This window comes from Triturus cristatus, chromosome 12, assembly GCF_964204655.1.
Source record: "Triturus cristatus chromosome 12, aTriCri1.1, whole genome shotgun sequence".
Taxonomy (NCBI): domain Eukaryota; kingdom Metazoa; phylum Chordata; class Amphibia; order Caudata; family Salamandridae; genus Triturus; species Triturus cristatus.
Genome location: NC_140595.1, coordinates 306,393,170 through 306,418,819, shown reverse-complemented (window position 1 = coordinate 306,418,819; position 25,650 = coordinate 306,393,170). Strand labels below are relative to the sequence as shown.

At 43.8% G+C, this 25,650-nt stretch overlaps 1 protein-coding gene across 1 annotated transcript in view; it reads right to left on the bottom strand.

Annotated features, from left to right (window-relative positions):
* The window catches only part of LOC146775937 (uncharacterized), a 1,457,164-nt gene that overhangs the window by 2,612 nt on the left and 1,428,902 nt on the right, over positions 1-25,650 (bottom strand). Inside the window, exon 22 of the mRNA XM_085639461.1 lies at positions 12,741-12,821. Coding sequence (XP_085495587.1) covers positions 12,741-12,821 — 81 coding nt within the window. The remainder of the gene's footprint in view (positions 1-12,740; positions 12,822-25,650) is intronic.

Genomic DNA, 25,650 nt, shown 5'->3' with positions numbered 1-25,650 from the left:
TGGAACTTAGGGGGTTGGTTTGTTAAGTGCCAATACGACACAAAAGTACAATTTCAAGGGCCTTTGGTTAAGCACCAATGCACAGCAGAGGAAAATGTGTCCATGGTTATTAGTAATTTTTCACTGCGGTCTGAGGCAAGGATCCGTGCACTACAGTAATCTATATGCTAATAGAGAAACTCTGGATAACTCTGCAGCTGATCCCCAAGAAGGCTTGCCAATATATCAACGATCCAGGGTAGCAGTGGCTACTTATCTCAGTGGAACTAGCCAAAGATCACTAGCTCCAAGCAAAGTTTGAAGTTCTGTTCCATGCTGACGAACCACTACACCTGTAACTAAGATGCATCAGAGCAGGAGAAAAAGCCTTTCCTTAGGGAGTAAGCCCTCAGCATTTTTGTCTTTTTCAAGAAATATCATATGCAATTGAGCAGCTCCAAATCAAATCCCGGAGACCATTGCCTGCCCTTGAAAAAAACTTTCATTTTACTTTTTTAAATGCATTAAAAAAACAAAAATGCTTTATTAAAAAAGTAGTCATAGACATGGTGGTCTGATGACCCCAGCAGGCCACCATCCCTGTGAGTGCTAGCCATTCCTAATGGTGTCGCAAATTGCGCCTGCCTCATTAATATTATTGAGGCATGCAATTTGGGCCCCCATTAGGAATTGCAAACAGGGTCTGAGACACCGTGGTGCATCCCAATTTGCGTGTCACAAACTGCAAAATGCGACGCAATTTGTGAGTGGGTCGTACATCTGGCCCATAAACTCTTGTTGCTGCCCAAATCACTTTTTAAAGGCCACAACCTAACTGAGCCTACATGAACATTAACCCCTTTGGTGTTTGTTGACACCTGTATCCCCTCCCCAGTACGTCTGTTGGTCACTGGGAAATCCTGAGAAATGCTAGAAAGGATTCCATAAAAAAAATAAAAAAAACAGGCTTTAAAAAAATAGGCTTGGGGCAAAGCAGAATTGTTTACGCTTCAGCCATCCCCTCCCGCCCATCATTGACGTCAGCGTGCCCTGAGGCGTGTTGACGTCACTATTCCCCATCGGAGCGGCAAAGAGAAGGTTAATGTTCTCCTCTGCATTCAGTGGGGATTTTGTCCCTGGGGCGGCCTCCCCAGTTTTAAAAGAAGCATCGCTGGAAAAGGGAAAATCTTCCCTTTCCAGCGATGTCTTCTTCAAAACATTTCCTACTCGTGGATGGACAGCGATCCACAAGCAGGAACCACTAGACACCATGGATGTCTGAGATTTCGGGAGTCAGCCCCCTAAGATATGGGCTGACCCCCACTCAAGGACATTTATTTACAATAATTGTAATGTTTAAAAAGTTGGAGGCCTAAAATAGTTTGTTTTCGGCGTCAGCACCTCTGGGAGAAGGGCCAGCCCCCCACTGGGAGACATGAAAAAAAAATTACGCAATTTTTTCCCCTGTAGAGTGTGATCCCGCCCCCAGGAGAAGTGAACAATGTTTTTTTTTTAAATTAAATTGTCAGGTGGTTGCCTCTCCTGACACATGGGACGAAACTCTTTCCAAAAAATATTTAAATTTAGGTAGGTGGCTGGCCATTTACACATGGGTCGACCCCCTACGGGGGCTAAATATATTTTCTTTTGGGGGGGGTGGAGATTCTCCCAAATGCCCCCTCAATTTAAAAGAAAAAAAATTATTACCCTAAAAATACCCTTACCACCCAATACCCCTACCCACCCCTTAGCCCAAAAAAATCCCATATTACCCTATGCCCTTGCCTACCCCTAAAACCAAAAACACCCTTACCACCTTAGAGCCATACCAATCCCTAAATCCTAAAAACACCCTTACAACCCAATACCCTTAGCCACCCTAACCCTACAAATACCCTTACCAACATATTTACCTACACACCCCAGAACCCTAAAAATACCCTTACCACCCTATACTACTACCCATCCCTAAATCCTAAAATACCCTTACCACCCTATACCCCTACCATCCACTAAACCCTAAAATACCCTTACCAACCAATATACCCCATACCCAACCCTAAAAATACCCTTAACCTAAAAACACCCTTACCACCCAATACCCCTACCCATCCCTAAACCCTAAAAACACCTTTACCGCACTATACCCCTACCCATCACTACATAAAATACCTTTACCACCCTATAGCCCTACCCATTCCTAAACCCTACCCAACCCTAAACCTAAACCCTTATATATATATATATATATACACACACACACATTCATTTATACTTACCTTAAAAAAACATTCCATGCATAGTAAAGGCATGCATGGTAAAGTCATATGTGTGGGGTAAAAGACTGCACAGTAAAAATTGTGTGGTAAAGGCACAGTGTACTAATTACTGCATGGTAAAGGCTGTTTCCCCTCTGCACCAAACGCTACACATATGGGTGACAAATGAGTCCTGCTTGCCATGTTCTTACACTGTCAAAACATAGTACATGTTCAGTTTACCGTATGTCAAGTACATTACAGTCACAACACTGTAAATAACGGTGGACAGGATATAAACCACGTTCTCAATGACAAACCTGTATGTCAAACACTAATGTTCTTTCTAGTTTAGCATGTGTACTTTAGGGAACTTAGGCAGTCTTCCCCAGCATATTTACCTTAGATTTAAAGGCTGATATGCTCAATCAGTTTGATAACTGTAAGCCTTGCATCGCAGTCTTGGATACTGCTAATTTGCACCCACAAACTGGAAGGAGTTGGATTTAGCACGTCGAAAGCCATATGGAAGACACATATTACTGAGCTTCATTTGGCTGCCATGGAAACCTTTAGTAAAGGTTCACTAGGCACGCGTTCAGTTGTGTTCAGAATGTTGACGGATGCAGATACTTGAAATGTGGTAAAAACGTGGTCAAACTTTTTATTCATGCATGTTTTTAGTCAAAGTTTGAGGTTTGCAAAGACTTTTGGGTAAAATTAGCTGGTAAGAGACATGCACCCCTAGCTGTCTAGTTTTCAAAACTTTACAGGGCCAAAAATCCACAGCTACTCACATTACAAATAAAAAGGGTAATTTTTCAGTTGAAAAATTTAATGTCTCCATATTGCGTTGTGGGCCGTTTCCTGCTGCAGGCACAAGGCTTACCCACACAAGTGAGGTAACATTTTTATCGTCAGACTTGGGGAAATGTCAGATGGTAGGGAATTTGTGGCTACCTGCCGATTCCAGAACTTTCCATCACAGAAATGTGAGGAAAATGTATGTTTATAGTCAAAGTTTGAGGTTGGCATGGGCTTCTGGGTGAGAAAACCTTGTATGAGCCACGCAAGCCCCTAACCTGGATTCCCCTAGATGTCTAGTTTTCTAAAATGTATAGGTTTGCTAAGTTTCCCAAAGTGCCTCCTCAGCTAGGACCTAAAATCCACAGCTCCCGACATTGCAAAAAAAGGGGTCAATTTGCTGTGGAAAAAAAAGTGATATGTCCATGTTGCCTTTTGGGCCCTTTCCTGTCGCAGACACTATGTCTACCCACACAGGTAAGGCACCATTTTTATTGCAAGACTTCGAGGAATGCTGGGAGGTAGGAAGTTTGAACCTCCCTGCAGATTCTAGAACTTTTTCATCACAGAAATGTGAGGAAAATGTGCGTTTTTAGTCAAAGTTTGAGGTGTGCAAGGGATTATGGGTATAAAAATCTGGTGAGAGCCACACAAGTCACCACACCCTATATTCCCCATGGTATCTACATTTTAAAAAAAATACGTTTTGCTAGGTTTCCCTGGGTACCACCTGAGCTTAAAATCCAAAGCTACTCACACTGGAATAAAAGGGCCACTTTTCTGTGGAAAAATGTGAACCTTTCATGTTGCGGTTTGGTCCGTTTACTGTTGTGAGCACTAGGCTTACCCACACAAGTGAGGTACCATTTTAATTAGAAGACGTGTGGGAACATAGAATAGTGGACCATTTGTCATTACCAATTGGATTTTGCAACGTTTGTGCCTTCTGAATGGAGGCCAGTGTGTAAGAAAGAAGACATTTTGAAAAATACCCTCTGAATCACATGCTAGTACTGGTACCCACAAATTCAGAGATGTATATATATTCACTGCTACTAAACTCCATATCCTGTGCCTATTTCAGAAATACATAGGTTTCCTTGAGACCCACTTTTCACTTTACATATTTCACCATATGAATTGCTCCATTCTCTGTACACAATAAAAAACCATTGGGCAGAGCAGCTCAGTTGTTGGCTCTGGGCACCTTAGGTTCTTGGAGAACCTATAAACTCTATATGTCACCGCAGCCAAAATGATCTAGCAGACGTAATGGTATAATGCTTTTGTAAATTGACCATGATGACAAAAAGTTACAGAAGAAAATATTTTCACAAATGGAGATTTTTGTCCTAGTCATTTTCAATATTTCTTTATAGTAACATTTAGTTTATTTGGGAAAGCCTGAGGGATCTATGCATAAGACCCCTTGCTGAATTCAGAAGTGTGTCTACTTTTCAGAAATCTATAGCTTTCCTGGATCACCTATGGGTTTCACACTGGTTTCCATTACAAAGTGGAAGTAGGTTGAAACGTCCAAAATATGCGAAATAGACTACCTCTTTGAAAAATGGCAAAACTGTGAGGAAAGAAATAGGTTTATGATTCAGCTCTGTATGTTGCTCATAGCTGGAAATGTAGTGAATAGCACAGCAAACCGTTCATTGATGCTAATATTAGGGGGAAAACAGACACTTTTATCTGGAGCATGTTTTTCTATTTTTCCCCCAAAAACTCAAAATGTCAGCCCAAAAATGGCTCAGTCCTTTGGGAGGAGAGGGTGGGGGTCAGGCCCAGCAGTTAAGGGGTTTATAGCATATAATGTTAGAAAAGTTATGTTTGAAATGCTCCTAATATTTTGAATACATGAGAGTATTCTTAGTCTCCTGAATTTTGACTCATTGATTCACTGAATAAACTTTCCTGATAGAGATGAGGAACATACTTTTCTGATTTATACTTATACACAGCGGTTACTCAGTCAGCTGCTCGGCACTCATAGTGAAAAGAACTGCCAGTGGCCATGTGGTGTAGTGGGACAGAGAGAGACATACATATATGGATAGCTAGTTTCTTAAACCTAGGAGCCACACTGCTCAAAGGAAGTGTCTAGCTGGGTGCACTAAGCATGTAAGTGTCACACATTTATTGTTTCTGATATAAAAACGTTGTGTTGAGATTGGTTATGTGATTGGCTTGAAAATTTTCTGTCGTTGGTGACCTCACTATACGGTTGTGTCTCATTTACAAGATTCAAAAGGGGATTCGATATTTGTAAAATACAAGGTGTAGGATTCTAGTTCCCTTCACAGATGTAAAGTTCTGCCCTGAGCTGACAAATATCGCAGATTTTTGGGCTGTTGCCTGAACCTCACCCTATTCTGATTTTTCCATTAGAAGAAAACCTTTTTCTTTTCACTTGATCTGTCTTAGCTTTCGCGGCACATATATAAAATCGAATGACTCTTTGTTGTGACTGTGATGTTCTGCTCCTGTGCCCTGTAGCCAAGAGATCACATTATGCTGGAAGAAGTGAGACTAAGGGGCTGATTACGATGGCGCCATGGAAAGGCTGGCGGGGAGTTGCTTTGGGGGCATGTTACGGGCCACCGGGGGGGTGGGGGGTGTACTTAGGGGGTACACATGGTACTCCCCTCCATTTCTATGCACAAGGTGGCAGGCACCGTGCGGTCAATTGCAGTTTTTGAGCAATATAGTAGGTTTATTATATTCCACAGTAAGCTTTTTTTAACTCACATACATTATATAATCCTTGTGGCATTTTCTTCTTATGTCAACATACAGTGTTTAACTTTGTCCTTGAACCTTGTATATTTCACATTGAGGAATGTATGTTTACAAAGTGTATATTACTAGCTATATCAGAGTTTCCCAAAGTGTGAGTCAATTTTTGGTGAGTCGGTGAAAGTCCAAGCAATAATAAAGATGCCTTTAAATTCTGCACTCATCTTGCCACATTTGCTACCCTTCAAAGACAGAGGTCAAATGTCTGGCTATATCTTCTGACAAATTGCTATTTTTATCATGGGGATCTTTGTTTACAAACTCCTCTCACTTTGCAGTCAGAGAAAGGAAAAGTAAAGTGAATTATGTGACAATTCTGCTGGTGTATAAAAAGTGTGAAAGGAAAGTCTGTAGGATGCCATTTTTAGTAACACAGAAAACAGTTAAATACCTGTAAATGAACAGTACACATTCAGCAATTACTTTAGGAAAAGAAATAAAGCAAATTTTTGGGTAATTCTGAAATGTGGCGGAAGAAAGGATTTGAATAGGACAAAAACAAACAAAGACACTTTACTTGGTGAGTCACAAATGATAAATATTCGCTGAAACCCGATTTCTACATATTTTTTGTGTGAAATAGCATTTTATCACTAAAATTGGATATGTGCAAATTTAGTGGCCTTTTCAGTGGAAAATGTATGGTCTGTAAATAACAATGCACTACCACACGAGGCTTTAGTTACATAAAAAAAAAATCGCCTGCCTCATGTCCATTAAATCTAGGTGGGTCACGAAAGTTTGTCGTTATAAAACAGGGGTCTCCAACCATTTCTGTTATAAGAGCTACTTATGTTCAATTAAAATTATCCTGAGCTAATATTATTAGTGTTGTAATAGTCAGAAAAGATTACATTATAGGGCAGCCCTTGCAGGATTATCAACATTGATCACCTCAGTGCAATTGGGAGCATTGCCAAAAAGGCTTTGTCAATTGTGAATACCTTTATATGGGTAATACATACCGGCCATAGCTACAATGCTCCTGACATCAAGGTTATAATAGTAATAGGTCTCCACCACCAAAACCAAAGTATTTATCACTTAAATATCAGCTTTATAAATATTTAGGAAATTCAACAATTTTTCTCCAAACATCAGACTAGGAGTTCTGAAAAAACACAAATGTCTATCTCCAATATACAATTTTCAGTTTTGGCATTTATATATATTATTAATTCAGCCTAACAAAAGCTTATAATTTAGCCGGCTGTCTGCAGCGCTGCAGACAGGAGAGCTATTTACAGGCAGCTGGAGAGCTACCAGTAACTCACGAGCTAGTCATTCGAGAACCCGGTTCTAAAAATTGGGTCTAGGTTCTAAAAATGTTGGGAGGCGCGGTTCAGTCCAGGGCTAATCCCATCCTATCCACGTTGTGGCACGGACACTGCCACATTCCTACACATGACCTGGAATTGCATACAACTGCAAACGTACTGGAATCAGGTTGCACAGACTCTGCACACTGCAACAGCAGTGCGAATAGAAGTCTCCATAAAGCAGTGCTTATTGGGTGTCCTTCCAACTCAGAATAAAGGGACTTGGATACGGCATAAGTTTGCAACGCTGCGCCTGGTTCTGGCAAAACAGCGGATTGCGATATATTGGATCGTCTCTGCGCTCCCTACGCTGGACAAATGGAGAGATGATATGCGTGGGTGGGTGTGGCCGAAGAGTGTCACCGCAGGGCAGTGAGAGTGGATTAGAATGGTGAGAGAGACCTGGCAGAGTGGGGACAAATGTTGACAGGAGTGTCCCTGACGATAGACCAGATCGATGATGAAACTGTACCTACAAAATCTCCTAACCACATTTCTCCTAGCGCAGAAAATGCGAATGGCCCTCTCACACTAAAACCAAGCCAGATATACCAGTCCGCCTGAAATAGCCATACACGGAGTGGTAATGTTGCTGGTTGCTGCCGGGGGGTGGGTATTTCTTTCTCTTCATGTTCTAAGATCATTTTCATTTTCTTTAATATTTTTTGCTTGCCACTATTCCATAAACAACAAATGTAATGTGCATTACAGTGTATAGTACTCCACTGGGTGAGTGGAGATTGTTGAAAACTGTCATGAGTAAAAATGGCTGACATAATGTAATATGTATATGATGAATCTTTCTGTGTAATACGATGCAATGTCACTAATAAAGACAAGTTAAAAAAAAAGCTTTGGGAGGCACTGACATATAACTTACAATGAAGCAATTTTAATAAGGATAGAGGCAGAGATTGACTCAAAGCGAGCAGGAGAAAATGCTTAGAATTGTGTGCAATGGCTTCTTGACAATTTTGAATGCAAGTAAATTATTATTACACCTGATTTATAAAGGTCATGGCTACCCAGCGCCATCGCTACGCACAGAATTAGAACAACCAGGTATTGTACAGTTTACAGAAGACTGAAAGAGAGTGACAGAATTTCATAGAAGAAGGTAAGGAATTCCACAGCTTAGGACCTAAGTAGGAAAACGCCTGACCTCCTTGATGGGATTCCCTCACTGGGAATTACGGCAAGGTCGGATTTGCTGGAACTCAAAGAACGATTTGGCTTGTAAGGCGACACCAGGGATGGGAGATAGAAGGGGCCTGAGTTTCATATACAATTATGCATGTAGCACGGTGCTGTACGTTAAACTTATTGTTCAACTGATAGCCAGTGAAGATCATAGAGAAGACTGTCCTGTCCATAGGCGTTAATTTAGGGGAGTGCAGAAAAGTATTGCAGCAGCATTTTACACTATCTGAAGGTGCTTAAGCAAGACGTTCCAGACGCCTAAATAACGAATATTACCATAGTCTAGTCTGGAAATAATAAAGGTCTGAATCACTGTTCTTTGGGCTAAGACAGGAAGACATCCACAGATTTTCTTAAGCCAACTTAGAATTCTAAAACAGATGGCTGTAACTTTGGTTATCTAATGGTTCATAGACAGCTTGTTCTCAAGCCAAAAACCAAGATTCTTGACAATGGTTACTGAAGCTGGAGATGCACCCAGAGATCCAGGTCACAGATGGGCCCCCCAAAGGTGAGGTTGGTTGCCACCCACAGAATCTGTCTTATCCCCATTCAATTTGAGGGACTTAGCATTCATCTATGTTGAAACTTTTGTAAGACAGATATTTAAAGTCTCGGTACTACAATTATCTTGAGGTGACAAGGAGACCACAATCTGGGTATCGTCAGTGTATGAAAAAAGTCTGGGACTGCAGCTTTCCATAATATCCACAAGTGGGCTTACATAAAGATTCAATAGGATCGGACTGAGGGTGGAGCCCTGAGGTACGCCAGATAGAAATGGGTAAGGCTTTGAGTGATGCTGTTGAGTATCTACCTGGAAGACACTGTCCTGCAGGAAAGAATTTAGCCAAGTCAAGGCCTTACCCTGCACACCAATCTCATTTCTCTTTGGAGAAGTATGTTATAGTTAACTGTGTCAAACGTGGCACTAAGATCTAAAAGGATCAAAGCAGCAGTACCACCTTTATCTAACTGGGGCCTTAGATGTTCAGTGATGCAGGGAAAAACTGCCTCCATGCTATGGCCAATTGAAACCCGGTGAAAGGGGGGGGAGAAGACAATTTAGTTCTGTATACACTGTAAGTTGTTTATTCACGTGTTTTTCCAGACCTTTTGACAAAGTAGGCAGAAGAGAGATTAGCTTATAATTGGACCAGATGAAAGGGTTAATATTCAGCTTTTCCAACAGGGGCATAACCATTACATGTTTCCACGCATTAGGGACGCTGCCTTCATAAAGCGATGCATTCAGAAGCTGAGTTACGATATCCAGAGATTGTGGGGCAAGGTTGTAAAACACCGAAGGTGGATAAGGGTGTAAAGGTGATTTGGTGGCATTGAGAAGCAAAGTAAAAGTCGGGATGCCCTAGGGAGAAAGGAACTCAGAGAGCAAGGCGAGGCAGTTGTGGGGGTGAAATCCTCTCATATGTGAAAGTGTGAGCAAACGGGTACAACACAAGCATTAGCAGAGATGGAATCACAAATGTTAACACTGGTGATGGGTGCAACACAGGTGTCATCTAACTTCAAATGCGATTGATAGCAGTTAGGGTCAAGCATAGAGGAAAAAGAACCCTGAATATCAGCAACTTTTTATTTAAAAAAAGCTCCCTAGTTCAATACATTGAGGTTGGAAGAGGAAGGCAACAGAAACAATATTCGTGGGATCTGATCATTTTTTCACTATTTGAAAAAGGGTTTTAGGGCAATTTTGTGCCATGGCAATTTTTTCAGTTTAGAAAGAAGCTCTAGTAGAGTGGCAGTTTTTATGATAGTCTTTTAGACTCAACTTTAACTTTTAGTGATCCTTTTCACTGTGGGAATTACACCAGGCTCTTTTCAAATGTTTATAGATCTTTTCCTTTCACGCAAGACATCATTAAACCATGGTGCTGGAGAAGGGTTTTGTGATACACAACACATGTATTAGGAGCTAAAGAGTCAAGCGAGGACAGAAGGCAATTATCAATGGTGGCTGAGTCAGATTACACCTAGTTGCTCACTGCTGGGTGATTTGAATCGAGAGTGGAATTGAAAGTGGAAGCCTTAAGTTTTGGCCAGTTCCCAGAAAAGGAGACTAGTGAGTCCTCCCGTGAACGAAGCACCAAGGGGATAGGAAGGGAGAAAGGAACAGCAAAGTGATCAGACCAAGGTAAAGGCACTGAACGGTCTGCCGGCAGGCCCTTCAGATTAGAGAATAAGGGGTCAAACAGATGCCCAGCGGCATCAGTAGGAGCGTAGGTAATAAGCTGGACACACAGGGCCTCAAAATCCTCTACCAAGAAGGAGGCAGTTTTACAAATCAAATTATCGAAATAAATGTTGAGATCATCAAGAATAGTGAAATCAGCATATTTTAAATTGAATGGGGAGAGTACCTCTGAAATGAAAGTACTCCAATTACCAAATTCATCTAGTGGTTACTGTTAAGGGTAAATTAGACAACATGAAATATATGAAGCAAGTCTCACTCATCATAACCAGTGGAGGACACCAAAACAATGTAGAGGCAAAGGACAAAGCAGAAGGATATTTCAAAGAGAAACTCACTTATCGGGAAATAAACTGTGTGGCTACGCTAGGCAACAAATCTAGCATTGTTGTTCAAGGTTTTGTTGGTGAAACCACTCTTACATTGTGGCTATATAAATCCCCCACTATCACAACTAGTAATTATTGAATAAAGAATTTGACTTGTGCATCAATGTTAAGGATCATGTCCAAATCAGAGAGAAGAATTAGAAATGTCTAGCAACAAATATTCAAGGAGGCTTCCAGAGCAATGCAATGTTGTGCTCAGGCTCAAATATTGACATTTCGTTTCCTGTCATCCTTTTACTATTATTATTAATATTATTATTATTATTATTGATATAATCTTATAAAGTGCACAGCTACCCAAAAAGAGTTTCCCGGCACTGAGAAAAGGAACATAAAAACAGCTTAAGACAGTCAAGTCTTCAGACCCTTACGAAATGCAAGCAGACAGGTGCAATTCCTCAGAGGTTAGGGAAGAGAATTCCACAGTTTTGGACCCAAGACTGCAGAAGAGCATCCTCCCATACGGGCCAAGCAAAACCTAAGCGCAGTACAAAAGGCCTGGTTCAAAGACCTTAGCATACGTGAAGGTTGATAAGGCACCACCAGATCCTGAATGTAACGTGGGGCTATCCTGGCTCTGGCCTTGAACATGTAGCACAGGGCCTTGAATTGAATACGCTTAGTAACTGTAAGCCAGTGAAGCTCTTGGAAAAGGTATGAAACTGAAGTGCACTTTAGGAGCCGGAACAGCAATCTAGCAGCAGAGTTCTGGACCAAATGAAGACGTCAAAAGGATGCCTGACCTATTCCCAAATACAAGATATTACTATAGTCCAGTTTAGATAGAATTAGGGCTTGAATTACTGTCCTTTTTGCTGAACGGGAAATCATTCAGATGATCTTATTTACTCATTAGAGCACTGCGAAGCTGGTGTAGGTAACCTTGACCACCTGAGGCTTTACTGAAAGATGCTCATCAACAACAAAGACCACATTTTTAACCTTTGGGGATAGATCAGGGAGGGTCCCTAGGGATTCAGATGAATGTTGTGGGCCCAAGAGTTGTGGATTTTTAGCCCAGACCCTGACTTCTGTCTTATCACTATTGAACTTGAGAGAGTTTTTGTTCATTCAAGTGACAATTCTACTCAAGCCCATGTTAAGATCGGACGGTCCATGATTCTGTGCAAAGAAAAATAATAATTTAGGAGTCATCTGTGTAAGAGAATAAGGTCAAACCACAACTCCTCACTACATCTGCTAGTAGGCAGACGTAAATATTGAATACATTAGACTAAGCACTGAGCCCTGAGGGACTCCATAGGAAAGAGCCCAAATCTCTGATCTGCCATTGGCTGAAAAGATTTGATAAGACCGATCCTTGAGGATTGATGTTAGGCAAGCCAAGGCCGTTCTTCTAAGACCCAATGTTGCCAATCTTTCGAGCACGATGAGATGGGGCACAGTATCACAGGCCGCGCTTAGCTTCCCAAAACTGTTTCTATCTCTTGTTTCAATGCTTTCTTCTCTTCATTCTTTGCCATGTGGTCACTTTACTCCTCTTCTTATGTGCTAAAATTGTTTTGTATGAATTAAAATATTCATTATTTGAGGGAAGTTTGCTAAACAAATGGCAATGAGAATAAAGGAGAGTTGTTTAAATTAACACTGTTTAGTGGATGGATAACATCTTTAATATAACTTCTAATTACTAATTTGTACTCTATTATGATACAAATGTAAAAATGATACAAATGTATTTTATGAAAGTTATAACAATATTCATGTAATGATGAGAATGAGTCTGTAAAAAGAGAACCAATGGTCTAACCTGCAAGTGGCTGAACACAATAAACTCTTGAATCAAATCAGATGGATGAGGCAAAGAGGTCTCATGCAGCCGTCCGGGGACCTGTAAATAAATAAATGAGATAGGATCGCAATACTGACTTTGCAGAAAATGACCAATTTATATCAATGCAGATTATGTGATCAGAAGAAATTATTATAAAAGATTAAGATATACATTTATGAATGAGTGTATATGAAGAACTCATCTTGAAAAAGGTACATTTTGTATTGATTCATCAATAATGAAGAAACCGTTGTCAAGAAAATATCTGGCAACCCCTACCAAAACCACATATTAAATACAGCCTTACCACAAACTCACAGAATAATCAGAGTTCTGGCTCTTAGTTTAGTGAGAACCTTAAACATAGGCCTAAATAGAATCCTTTCCATAACTCTAGCCTTAATCCCAACTTTGAACATAAACCTTACCCTAATACCTCTACAACCTCTTATCTCTACCCGAATCCAAACACCAACCTTAAAGGTAACCAAAAACCTATTCCTAATCAAACCCTCAAATCTAGCCATAAACTTTAAACTGACCCTATGAAAATCCAAACTGGCGAAACAATCACAACTCTAACCTTATGCTTGACTCTAAGGCCAACCCTAACCCTAAAACACTGTAAACATCAACAATGAAAAATACATGTTAAATTACTTTTATTCATTAAAAATTCGTAGTTTTCATTTATCTTCATTTTATATTCGTTACAATAGGTTTCTTTCTTATGCTATCGACATGTTCACTATCAAATGCAGCAAGCAGAAGCAAATGTTTGACAGGGGAGTCTTTGATGAAACTCAATATTGATATGTCTTGATGCTAAGTGTAATCCACCTACTAGTAATTTACCAAATACAACTTTGTATTCTGTAATAGAAAACCTGATTCTAATAATGTTATTTGTTACTTTGAGGGTCTTTACAATGGGAGTCATAAAAATGCAGCCTTTATATCACGTTATTACATCTGAAGTGCCTTTATAATTTTAATGGAATTTTAGATTCATATTTTAAACTGTTGGACTGGGCCCTTTTTGGAGGGTCACCCCAGTTTTGTATCTTCCTTTGCCGAATCAGTTTGTGTTGCCACAAATGGGGTCCACAGAGGAGGAGAGGGTTTCCACATGGCTCAGGAGTGTGTTGACAGACGGATACAACTAGGTTCAGAGGGTATGGAACTGACAAGTGCCACTTCAGAAGAGGCTCACTGCCCACATTCTATCGCCTGAGCAGGGAAAACCATCAAAGTATTGATTAGTCTACCCACATTTTTGGCTGGAGGGGGGTCATTTTGAACTAGGTCCTTTCTGCACAGTCACCCCAGATTTTTGCCTTTCTTTGCTGAACTCATATTTGTTGGCTTTTGGGACTCTGTGCACTTTACTCCTGCTAAAAGTACTTGAGCTCTCCCTTCTAAACATGGTAAAATTGGTATACACCTGATTGTTACATTAAGTTTACTTATAAATCCCTAGAATATGGACTACATGTACCAGATTAGATTAGATTAGATTAAAGTTTATAAAGCACTTGGTTACACCAGACGGAGTGTCCCCGCACTAAGACAACCCAGCCCTTACACAGAAGCCCTATCCAAAAACAACAGAGATTAATACCAGTCCCCCGAAGGTGACTGAAAGAACCATGTTTTAAGTTTTCTACGAAACTGCACTTTGGAGGGCTGAATCCTCAGCTCCAACGGCAGTTGATTCCAGGCTTTAGCTGCTAAAAAGCTAAAGGATCTGCCTCCTAAACGTGCCTTTTGAATGTTTGGCAATGTCAACTTAGCAGTGCCCACTGACCTAAGATTCCGGATAGGTCTGTAAGGGGTGAGTAAGGGGCGAAGATAGCTAGGTCTTTTCTTATTCATAATCCTATGGCAGAAACATAGAGCTATAAAAGTAACTGTACTGCAACGGTAGCCAATGTATTTCCCTCGGGCCTCTCCCACCGGGGGTTCGCCTTCATCCGGGCAGCAGCATTTTGGACTTTCTGCAGCATTGTCATATTACTTTTAGTGACCCCCTACGTATATGATGTTGCAGTATTCCAATCAAGCTGTAACCAAGGCCTGCATAATGGTCTTTTTAGCGTCTAGAGGTAGAAGATCTAAAACATTTCGTAGCATTTTTAAAAGGCCAAGGCACATGCCAGCCACAGTTGATATCTGTTCTGTACAAGATAGGGTATTTTCAAACCAGACTCACACATTTTTAATCTTCGGTTTGGGAATCGGGGTAGGCCCTATTTCTTTCGGCCACCAGCTATGGGACCAGATGGAAGGCTGTTTACCAATTACCATGATATCAGTTTTACCTGCATTTAATTGAAGGCAACTGAAATGTATCCAATTTGCCAAGTCAATTAAGCAGGCTTTGAAATTAGGGGCAGCCTCTATATCCTTCTGCTCCAATGTGATAATCAGCCGAGTGTCATCAGCATATGACACCAGCTTCATCCTATGTTTCAGTACAATGTCTGCTAATGGGCGCATATACAAATAAAATAATGTTGGACTAAGGGCAGAACCATGTGGTACCCCTTGTGACAGGAGGCAGATTTCAGACTTAAAGGGGCGTTGTAGAATTTGAAAGGATCTGTCTTGTAGGAAGTGTTTGATCCATTCTCATGTGCTACCTCTGATACTGGCATCCCACAGCCGCTCCAAAAGAAGATGGTGGGATACCATATCAAAAGCCGCACTTAAATCCAACAAGATCAGTGCTGCCGTCCTACCTTCATCAGCTGCTATTTGTAGCACCTCAGAGGCCAGGAGTAAGGCAGATTCAGTGTTGTAACCAAGGGCTTGTAAATTAAATACTACTAGTGAGCTGCAGCAATCATTATGCACTCATTGTGCCACCCACAAAAGTAGCCTTGTAAAACATGTCTGAGACCTGTCAATGCAGGCTGTTGTGCAGTTTGAAATTGCCATTTCGACCTAGCAAAATAAACCTTTTGCCAGGCCTACTCTTTGCTTTTTAATATGAATTATTCACCCCAAGGTTGGCCTTAAAGGCTCATAGGACAAGGTGCATGGTTATTTAAAAAGTAGGACGTGTGCTAAACGTGTTGTCACTGCAGCAAGGCTATCTCTCTAATAGACTAATATTGGGTTACCTTATTAAACTTAATAAATGATAACAGTCTGGTAACCGAAAAATGTTTCTTCCACTCATTTAAATTGTAATTTAGAATCCTATTTAATGTTAAAGTCAGGTTTTAAGGTACTATTCTGAAAATGCCACTTTTAGAAATTCCCATTTTTCTTTTAAAACCAAATGTGCCTTTCTGCCACAGCCCGATGTCACAGGACGGTGAATGGCTCTCCTGAAGTGTACTGTGTATTCCTTTCATATATGGGGACAAAAGGGGCCTGGATACAGAGGGTGTGGATCTTCCTGACAGGATGGCTGGGAAGGAGTTCCTAGCACACACACAGGAACCTCACACCAGGCCTTCTCTTGCCTTTGCTACCCTAGATAGTTTGGAGCTAAACCCAGGGGAAGACAATGAACTGACCAGAACCAGTTTGGAAGTTGGCCAAGAATTGCCCTTCCACAAAGGTTGGCACTAGGTATACATGCTGCACCTTAAGAAGCTCTCATCAGGATACTCCTGGACCTGCATATATTGAAGAAGGAAGACTAGACCTGCTTGCCTTGACCTCAGACTCCCCAGAAGTGACTCCAGGGGTCAGTTGGCTGACCTCGTGTTTGAGCTACAGGGACACAGCAAACTACCAGAGGCCTCTCTTCAACTGACCAGCACAAAAAAAGACCTGCGTGAGCCCTGCTGCTGGCCTCTGCTGGAGTGAGTCCTGCTCCCAAGAGGTGCCCCAGGTTCTGGACCCTTGGCTTGCATCAGAATGTACTACTCTCTCCTCAAAACAGTACTCCAGTTGAAAATCCAGAGGTTTTGGGCTCCTCACGAGCGGACTCTTTCCCCTCAAGAAACAGCCTTCCACATCTCATACCAAGGCAAAGCTCCAGCATCAACCTGCTTTTTGCACTCAAACAGCAGCTGCCTGCTTCAACTGTCAACGTGGAGCTCCAGCTGCAACATGCTCCTCATGCCAACATGAAGCTTCTGCGGAGGCTCCTCACATGGACTGAGACTTAGAGAAGGAAAAACCTCCACAGGGGCCAATCTGGTCTCTGTATCCAACCCGCGCTCCATCACGTTCAGCCTGAACTTGTGAGTTTGACCCAGTCCAGCATGACCAGATACACGCGAGTGGCACTTTGTGCTTTTTGGCGCTATTATTACCTAGAATTTTTAAAATTCATAACTCTGGCTCTACTGATTGGAATTTTGTCATTTTGGAGTAATTTTATTTTACTTTATTATAGTTTGAGTGTTGTATAAATACTTTACTAAGTTAAGCCTGATTGCTTTAGTGTCAAGCTACCCTAAGGACAAGCACAGGTTTATTTTGTGACTTTTATGGTTCTTCATGATAAGGATTGTGTTTATTACTTGAGTGGGGCTCTCACCCCCCTCAACTAATAACCCAATTTCTTACAAACTAATCAAGCGGGAGACCAGCCAGCTTCGTAGCCCTCCAGCATACATATCACTATGGCCATGCCTTACTTAAAACATGTTAAGTGGCTATACCTTGCATTTAATAGAAGTAAATTCCTCACTTCTTCATCAGTACTGTGGTAGGAAGTAAAAAAAGTACACTGGTATTGTGCTTATCACCATTCCCAGAGTAACAACAGCATGTGGGATGGAAGTCTAGAGAAATCCTGTGCATGGCTTAAAGGACAGTAGTCAGCAGTTCACACTTAGTGGTAAGACCATTTCTTCTTTGGGACACACAACACAATCGACTGAGAAATGCCATCTCAACATCTGCTCAAACGGAACTAAGCCAGTGACACATAAGGGTTACACGTTGCTGACAAGTGAGTTTCCCTCCCATGGCCGAATGCAAATCATGTATTGCCTATGACAGATGATGTTCACTATATCTGTTACCTTGAGGCTTGCCAATCTATTTCACCTGGAGAAAAGTGGAAAATAGACATAACTTCATCTTCCAGGGTGCCTTCATATTTCAAACTGCACTGTCTGCAGTCATCTTCATCATAGAAATCTGTTCCATATACCTTGGGGCAGTGGTGCTATGACAGAAAATTACCTTTTAGAGTTATTGTTGCAACTCCCATATTGTCTTAACACCGAAATACTACTAAGCTTTAGGACTAATGTTGTGTTTTACACATACTGCTTGTGTTCACATTTCTGGAGAAGGTGAATGCTAACTAATTCAGACACTGCCTCAAATTCATAGGTCTCTTTCATGACCTATGATTAGGACTCTACCATAGTCGTCTTTAAAATGACAATGTGTTCCTGCATCCAATCTGCACTCCATCCAAGTAGGTCTGAACTTGTGAGTATGACCTGGTCCAGCACAACCAGATACTTGCGAGTGGCACTTTGTGGTGCTATTTTCACATAAAACTGAAAAATCATAACTCTGTTTCTACTGATTGTATTTCTGTTCTTTTGGTGTCATTTTTGGTGGGATATTTCTTGTGTTTTCACTTTATTGAAGATTGAGTGCCGTTCAAATACTTTACACATTGCCTCTAAGTTACATCTAATTGCTTTAGGCTACCAGTAGGTTGAGCACAGGTTTATTTGGTGACTTTTGTGGTTCACCCAGACAAGGATTGTTTTTATTACTTGAGTGGGCCCCCCCCCCCCCCCCCCCTCAACTAATAATCTAACTTCCATCATAAACTACCAGTAAAGTAAATATATGCAAAACTGACAACTTGCCTTCAATGTAAAGACTCCCAATCTAATAACTCAAGGTAACGGTGACATACCAATTGTAATATTTACCAATAGGTATAACACAGGGTTGGCCAGCTTTGGTTTATGGGGTTGAGGGTGTGCTCTCCCTCCCAGATTGTAGGATACCATCATTTCATAAAAGGGAATAATTAATTAAATCCTATGATCTGCTAAAAAGATGTCAAGAATTGATATACAATTGACCACCAGTGAGTAACACTTGTATATAACAATCCATCCATCAATGCTATTATTCTTCCTAAAATATGAAGGAGACCTAAATCAATTTAATGGCTTGAGAGTTTGACATGATCTATAATAGGGATGACTGGGTCTAGGAGGGCCGATAACATGCCAGAGTTCAGGATATTCACTGACTAAATAAGTCAGGCCTAGTTGCGTCCAAAGTGTGTAAATGTATCTTAAGTGTATATCCTAAAAATATGGCACTTCTTTGACCTATGTAAAACAACTATAGGAGCTACTTTTTAGTACTTGGTCCTCAAATAGCAGTAATATGTGTTGAATTCTCATGATTAATTTAATTAATTTGTATTTTACCCCAAGGAGAACTTTTTTGATCTATATAGTGAACCCAAAAACCTATGGTTGGACTCTGAATTATCCTCCTTCTGGCGTCCTTGTTTGCATTCGTCCAGAGCACACACTATGTGAGCCTATGAATACTGTATGGCCAATGTGAAATTATCACACAAAGCTGGCAAGGGGTATTCACACAATGAATACTCACACAAAGAAGAAAACACACTGTAAAGACGATGATGGATGTGTACCTTTAAAAGGTGTGTTTTTGGAACTGTCAATAATATGTAATTGGTGTTAAGCCAATCGTATTTCTTCTATTTACTAGGGCCACATTTTTTTCACAACACATATTCTGATAGAAAGAACTTAAGGTCTGATTAAGCGTTTGATGGATTGGTTACTCAGTGACAAACTTAATAGATAACCTGCCCACCTTATTAAAGTACAATATATAGTATGGCACTTGTAATAAGGTGAACTGAATATCAGTCATTTTTGTGATGAAGTAACCCATCCACCAACCTCTAAATCAGGTCTTTAGTTGTTTAACATGACTTAGAATACCATTTTCTTTTATTTACTCCCAAAACAATATTAAGCATAGGCTTCTACTCAAGTTACTATAACAAATGATTTTGTTACTGGACCTAATGAACAGGTTACTTATCTTCAGTAACAATATATCTGTAAGAGACATAGATTAGTTATACATTCCTTACCTTAGAATTACCACCAGGCGTCAGACTGGCTCTGGAGAATTTTTTCGTCAGCAGTACCCCTGCACGTCGATAGGTGGCGTTGGTCGACTTTGCGTTCGTCGTTGGCGTCGCGGTATGACATCGCGGTATCTACTTAGACGCCACCCTTGCACGCTGACGTCAGTTCTTTACATGACATTCCATGCCAGAGGCGCAGAGCCATACATGACACTGACCACTGGTGCACAAAACTAGGGCCCTGAAAAGGATTCCCTGTGCCTAGTAGTCAGTTCGCAGAACGGGGAGGATGGGTGGGGCGGTAAGGAATCTATAACTAATCTACTTCTCTTACAGGTATATTGTTACCAAAGGTAAGTAACTTGTTCATCTGAAAGGGACAATTAGTTATAGAGTCCTTACCTTAGAATAGATACCCCAGCAATTCCAAACCCGGAGGTGGGTCTGCAAACTAAGTTCACACCAGAAAGTCCTGGAGAACAGAACAGCCAAAGAAGCCGTCTCTCTGGACTTGGCAGTCCAGGCAGTAGTGTTTTGGGAAAGTGTGCAGAGCTGCCCACGGAGCTGCCTGACAGATGTCGTTGAGGGCGACTACACGTCCCAAAGCAGTGGTAGCTGCCGTCACCCTGGTGGAATGGGTGCGCAGTCCCACTGAAGGCTCCTTCTTTGCCAAAGAATAGCAAACTTTGATGCACAAAATGACCTACCTAGAGATGGTCTGTTTATCCACAGCCCGACCTCATTTGGCGCCCACATAGCCAACAAAGAGCTGGTCATTCACCTGGAATTGCTTTGTGAGATCCAAATAAAATGAAAGTGCACGTTTTGGATCCAGACGGTGGAGCCTCTCTTCCTCTGTGTGGGGACAGAAAGAAGGTGGGCAAAGTAATCGTTTGACCAATGTGGAAACAAGTAACCACTTTGGAAAGAAAAGAGGGTCAAATTCGAAGGACAACCTTGTCCGGATGAACAGCCAGAAAAGGAGAATTTGAAGAAAGAGCCTGGAGCTCACTCACCCTGCAAGCAGAGGTGATGGCAACCAGAAAGGCAGTCTTTAAAGTCAGAAGTCTAAGAGGGCAGTTATGTAGCGGCTCAAAGGGAGCGCACATAAGATAGGTTAGAACCTAGTTCAATTCCCACCGGGGCATTACAAAGGGAATAGGAGGAAAAAGATGAGTAATGCCCTTAATGAAGCCATTTACAATAGGGGACTTGAAAAGAGAAGGCTGATCAGGAAGCCTAAGAAAGGCTGAAATGGCTGAGGGGTAGCCCTTTTGAGTGCCCAGAGCAGAGCCCTGCTGGGCCAAAGAAAGGAGGACCAAGAGGACCTCCGAGAGAGGGGCAGAAAGGGGATCCACAGCCTTTGCTGCGCACCATGCCACAAATTTGTTCCATCTACAGGCGTATACCGTATAAGTGGAGGGACGCCTGGCTGCCAAGATAACATCACAGACTTCGGGAGGTAGGTCGAAAGCCGTCAACTGTCGCCGCTCAATCTCCATGGAAGGAGGTGGAGACTGGACAGGTTTGAGTGGAGGACTGTCCCCTGATGCTGCGACAGAAGATCCTCCCGAAGAGGCAGTCTGATCGGAGGATCGATGGCCATGTGTAACTGCTCGGGATACCAGACTGTTTGTGCCCAATCCGGAGCCACAAGAATGACCTGGGCCCGGTCGCGCTTGATCTTCTTCAGCACTCAGGGCAGAAGTGGTATAGGCAGAAAGGCCTAAAGAAGACCGCAACTCCACGCCTTGGAAATTCCAATTGGCAGAATTGCTGACATTGCGCGTTCTCTTCGGTGGCGAATAGATCTAACCAAGGGTCTCCCCACTGCTAAAAGTGACCTTGCGTCAACTCCAAGTGAAGACGCCATTCGTGATCCATCATGCACCTGCGGCTGAGTTCGTCCGCCCTGGCGTTCATAGAACCTGCCAGATGTTGAACCACCAGAGATATGCCCTGATGTTCCAGCCATATACAGAGATGGAGAGCCTCTTGACATAGGGTCCACGACCCCACCCTGCCCTGTTTGTTGCAGTACCACATGGCACCGGTGGTGTCCGTGAACACCTGCACTACTCTTCCCCGGATAGAGGGAAGGAATGCTTTTAGTGCAAGACGGATCTCCTGAAGCTCTAGAAGGTTGATGTGGAGCCCGGACTGCGCCGGAGACTAGAGGCCTCTGATCTCCGCCTCTCCCAGGTGGCCGCCCCACCCCAGAAGTGATGCATCCATCATTACTGTAAACTCTGGTTGGGGAAGGGAGAGGGATCTGCCGTTGACCCAATCCTGGTTCGTTAGCCACACTGCAATTGTCGTGCAGTGCCCTCCGAGATCTAAACGCAATCTGACAGATTCCCCCGAGGTTGCGCCCACTGGAAATTCAGGTCCCACTGCAGAGCCTGCATATGCCACCTGGCATGATCTACTAGCAGGATGCAGGAGGCCATGAGGCCCAGCAGCCTCAGGGTCATTCTGACCGAAACCCGGTAGGGGCTGAAAGATCGGAATCATAGTCTGAATATCTCGGACTCGCTGCTTGGGAGGATAAGCCCCAAACTGTGTTGTGTCCAGAACCGCTCCGATGAAAAGGAGCTTCTGAGAGGGAAACAGGTGTGACTTCGGCATGTTTATAGTAAACCCTAGCGAGTGCAGGAGGTCCGTCGTAGTCTGGTGGTGGGAGATGGTTGCCTGGAGCGAGCCCGCCTTCAAAAGCCAGTCGTCGAGATAGGGGAAGACTGGAACCCCTGATCTGCGCAGATGACCTGCGACCACCGCCTTCACTTTCGTGAACACTCAAATGGCACTGGTAAGGCCAAAGGGGAGCACGGTGAACTGAAACTGCATGTGGCCTACCGTGAACCGCAGGTAACACCGGTGGGCCAGCAGGACGGGGATGTGAAAGTAAGCATCCTGCCTGTTCAACGCTACCATCCAATCTCCAGGGTCGAGGGCAGACAGGACCTGAGCTAGTGTCAACATTTTGAACTTCTCCTTACGGAGGAAGCGGTTGACGTTCCTGAGATCCAAGATAGGACGCAGGCCCTTGTCCTTCTTGGGCACCAGAAAGTAGTGGGAATAGCAACCATGACCTACGTCTGGGGCAGGAACTCGCTTGATGGCTCCCTTGGCCAAGAGAGCCGTATCTTCCTGTAGGAGAAGGGCCAGATGATCCTCCGACAAGCGATGGTGCTGAGGTGGCATGGATGGAGGGGTAGTCTTGAAGGGGAGGGAGTAGCCCCTTCGGACTATCTGCAAAACCCACCTCTCCGACGTGATGGTGCGCCAGTGGGGGAGGTGATGGCGAATCCTGCTGCCCACTGGCAATTGGTGGCCCTGGAAGGTCGGACTAGGAGGGCTTGGAGGCTATGCAGACCTAGAATGATGGATCCCACATCCCCCGCCACACAGGGCTGGCCAGATTGCGCAGGCCTGTTGCTCTGGGTGGAAAATGGCAGGGCACCCCTTCCGTAGCCCGAGGACCTGGCCGTAGCCCGGGAGTCCTTGAAGTGCTCTAGCCCGTTGTCTGCTTTGTCACCGAACAGGTGACGGCCATCAAAGGGCATGTCCAATAAGGTAGTCTGAACATCCCCGGAAAAGCCAGTTGACCTCAGCCAGGTGTAGCGTCGAAGGGCTACTGACTTTGAAATCGTCCTGCCTAGCGATTAGGCGGTGTCCAGTCCACATCTGATGGGAAGATGGGAAACTTTGCTGTGTCTCTCCCCTCGGCAACTGCACGGGAGAGCACGGCCCGGGCCTCCTACGGGCACTGTGGCAGCACCTGCGCTACCGTATCCCACACAGAATGGTTGTAACGGCCCAAAAGACATGCAGTGTTTACCAACCGCAGTCCCAAGCTGGCGGAAGAAAACATCTTGTTCTCAAGATGGTCCAACTTTTTGGATTCCCTATCAAGTGGTGCGTTAGGGAATGCGCCTTTGGATGTACATGCTTGGACCACCAAGCTCTCAAGGGCGGGTTGTTGGGAGAGGAAAGAGGGGTCGCCCGGAGCCAAACGGTGGCATCGGGCAATCATCCGATCCACAGGAGCCCCTGTGTTTGGCCTGGACCAGGTGCCCAAAATGTCGGTATGGGCTTTACTAAACGGCAGCAGGGGCTCCAAAGAGGCCTCTGCCGGTTGAAGCACCTCCTTCAGGAGATTCGTCCTGACTGCCACCGTAGGCTGCTCGAGGTTGAGGGCCTCGGCCACCCTATGCAACACCACTGCATAAGAAGCACCCTCCTCCCTAGCCATGGTAGGAGGAAACAGCATGCCAAGTTCTGGGGAGGTATCCAGACCACTGGCTTCCCCCAACTCCTCTATCCAGTCCAGTTCTTCCAACTGGTCTGCTAGATAGTCCACAGACCCCTCCCAGTCCTCCTCACCCTCCTCTGGCTGCCAATCTGGCCTATAGGGAACGTCGGGGTAGAACAGAGGTACAAAAGTACAGCTTGGTGCCGGCTCTGGCGTCGGTCGATGTCGGTCAGGCTCCGTGTTGAGGTCAGGGTGGAGGTCGGGGTCGAAGCCGGCTGGGGACAAAACCGGCATCGGTAGCGGACGCAGTGGCGGTGAATTCATCGCTGGGGGAGGTGTAACTAGGTCGACCGGTGTCGATCCGGATCCAGGCCTTGATCCAAGGGGACCCGCCGGGGCCGGAGCCGCCAGCGTTGAAGGCCCAGGGACCCCAATCGAGTCTGCGGGGCCCAAAGTCACTCCAGCGGAGTCGGGCTGCCCAAGGATGGCATGCATCGCTTCATAGAAACTCCGTAGCTGGGCAGGGGTCGCTCTAGCTCCCGGAAAAGGAGGAAAACGCAGAGTTGACCCTACAGGCTCAGCAAGCGGAGCCGCAGGTTGGGCAACGTCCGCATCCCATGTCACGTTGGCCGACATACAGGGAGAACGTGAAGAGCGACGATGCTTCTCCACCTTCATCTCGTGCTTCGACTTACCTGAGGAGTGCGAAGACTTCGAGGACGAGTGGTGGTGACTCCGACACCAGTCCCACGTCCTCCCACGTGACCGGGACCTCGAACAGCGCAGAGCAGGCTGCCAAGCCTCGAGAAGCTTTCGGGACCGCTCCCGCAAAGACTTCGGATTCATGGTCAGGCAGTCGGAGCACGACCTTGGATCGTGGTCGCGCTCCAGGCACCACAGGCACAAGCGCTGCGGGTCCATAACCAACATCAGCTTGCGACAGGTGTCGCAAGCCTTGACGCTGGGCCGAGGACGACTGGACATCCCGGCGTGCACCAAGAGTCGAGAAGAAAGAAAAAGAAAGAACTGACGTCAGCGCGTGAGGACGGCATCTAAGTAGATACCACAACGTCATTCTAGCGACCACGACGCCAACGACGAACGCGGAGTCGACCGACGCCACCTATCGATGCGCAGGGGTACTGCTGACGAAAAAATTCTCCGGATCCAGTCTGACGCCTGGGGGTAATTCTAAGGTAAGGAATCTATAACTAATTGTCTCTTTCAGATTAGATATTTAATAACTTGTTATGTTTTTTAAATGGGGGCATAGTGTTTTAATGTTGGCTGCCGTTGTGCACATTGAATGAAAGTAGTTAGTACTGCATGCGCCTCAGACCAGTGGCCTGCCAATCTGCCAGATACACAACAGAATACCAATAACGTCTGACTTAAATATCACAGCAGATATATCCTTTATTAAAAGAGCACTCCCTTGGGTGAAGATTTGTTATTATTAAATCCGAAAGGGCAATGTTTTGCTAAACAAAATTTAAGATACAATTTCTTTTCCAGACGCTATTTTGGCTACAATATTCTGGTACCATGCC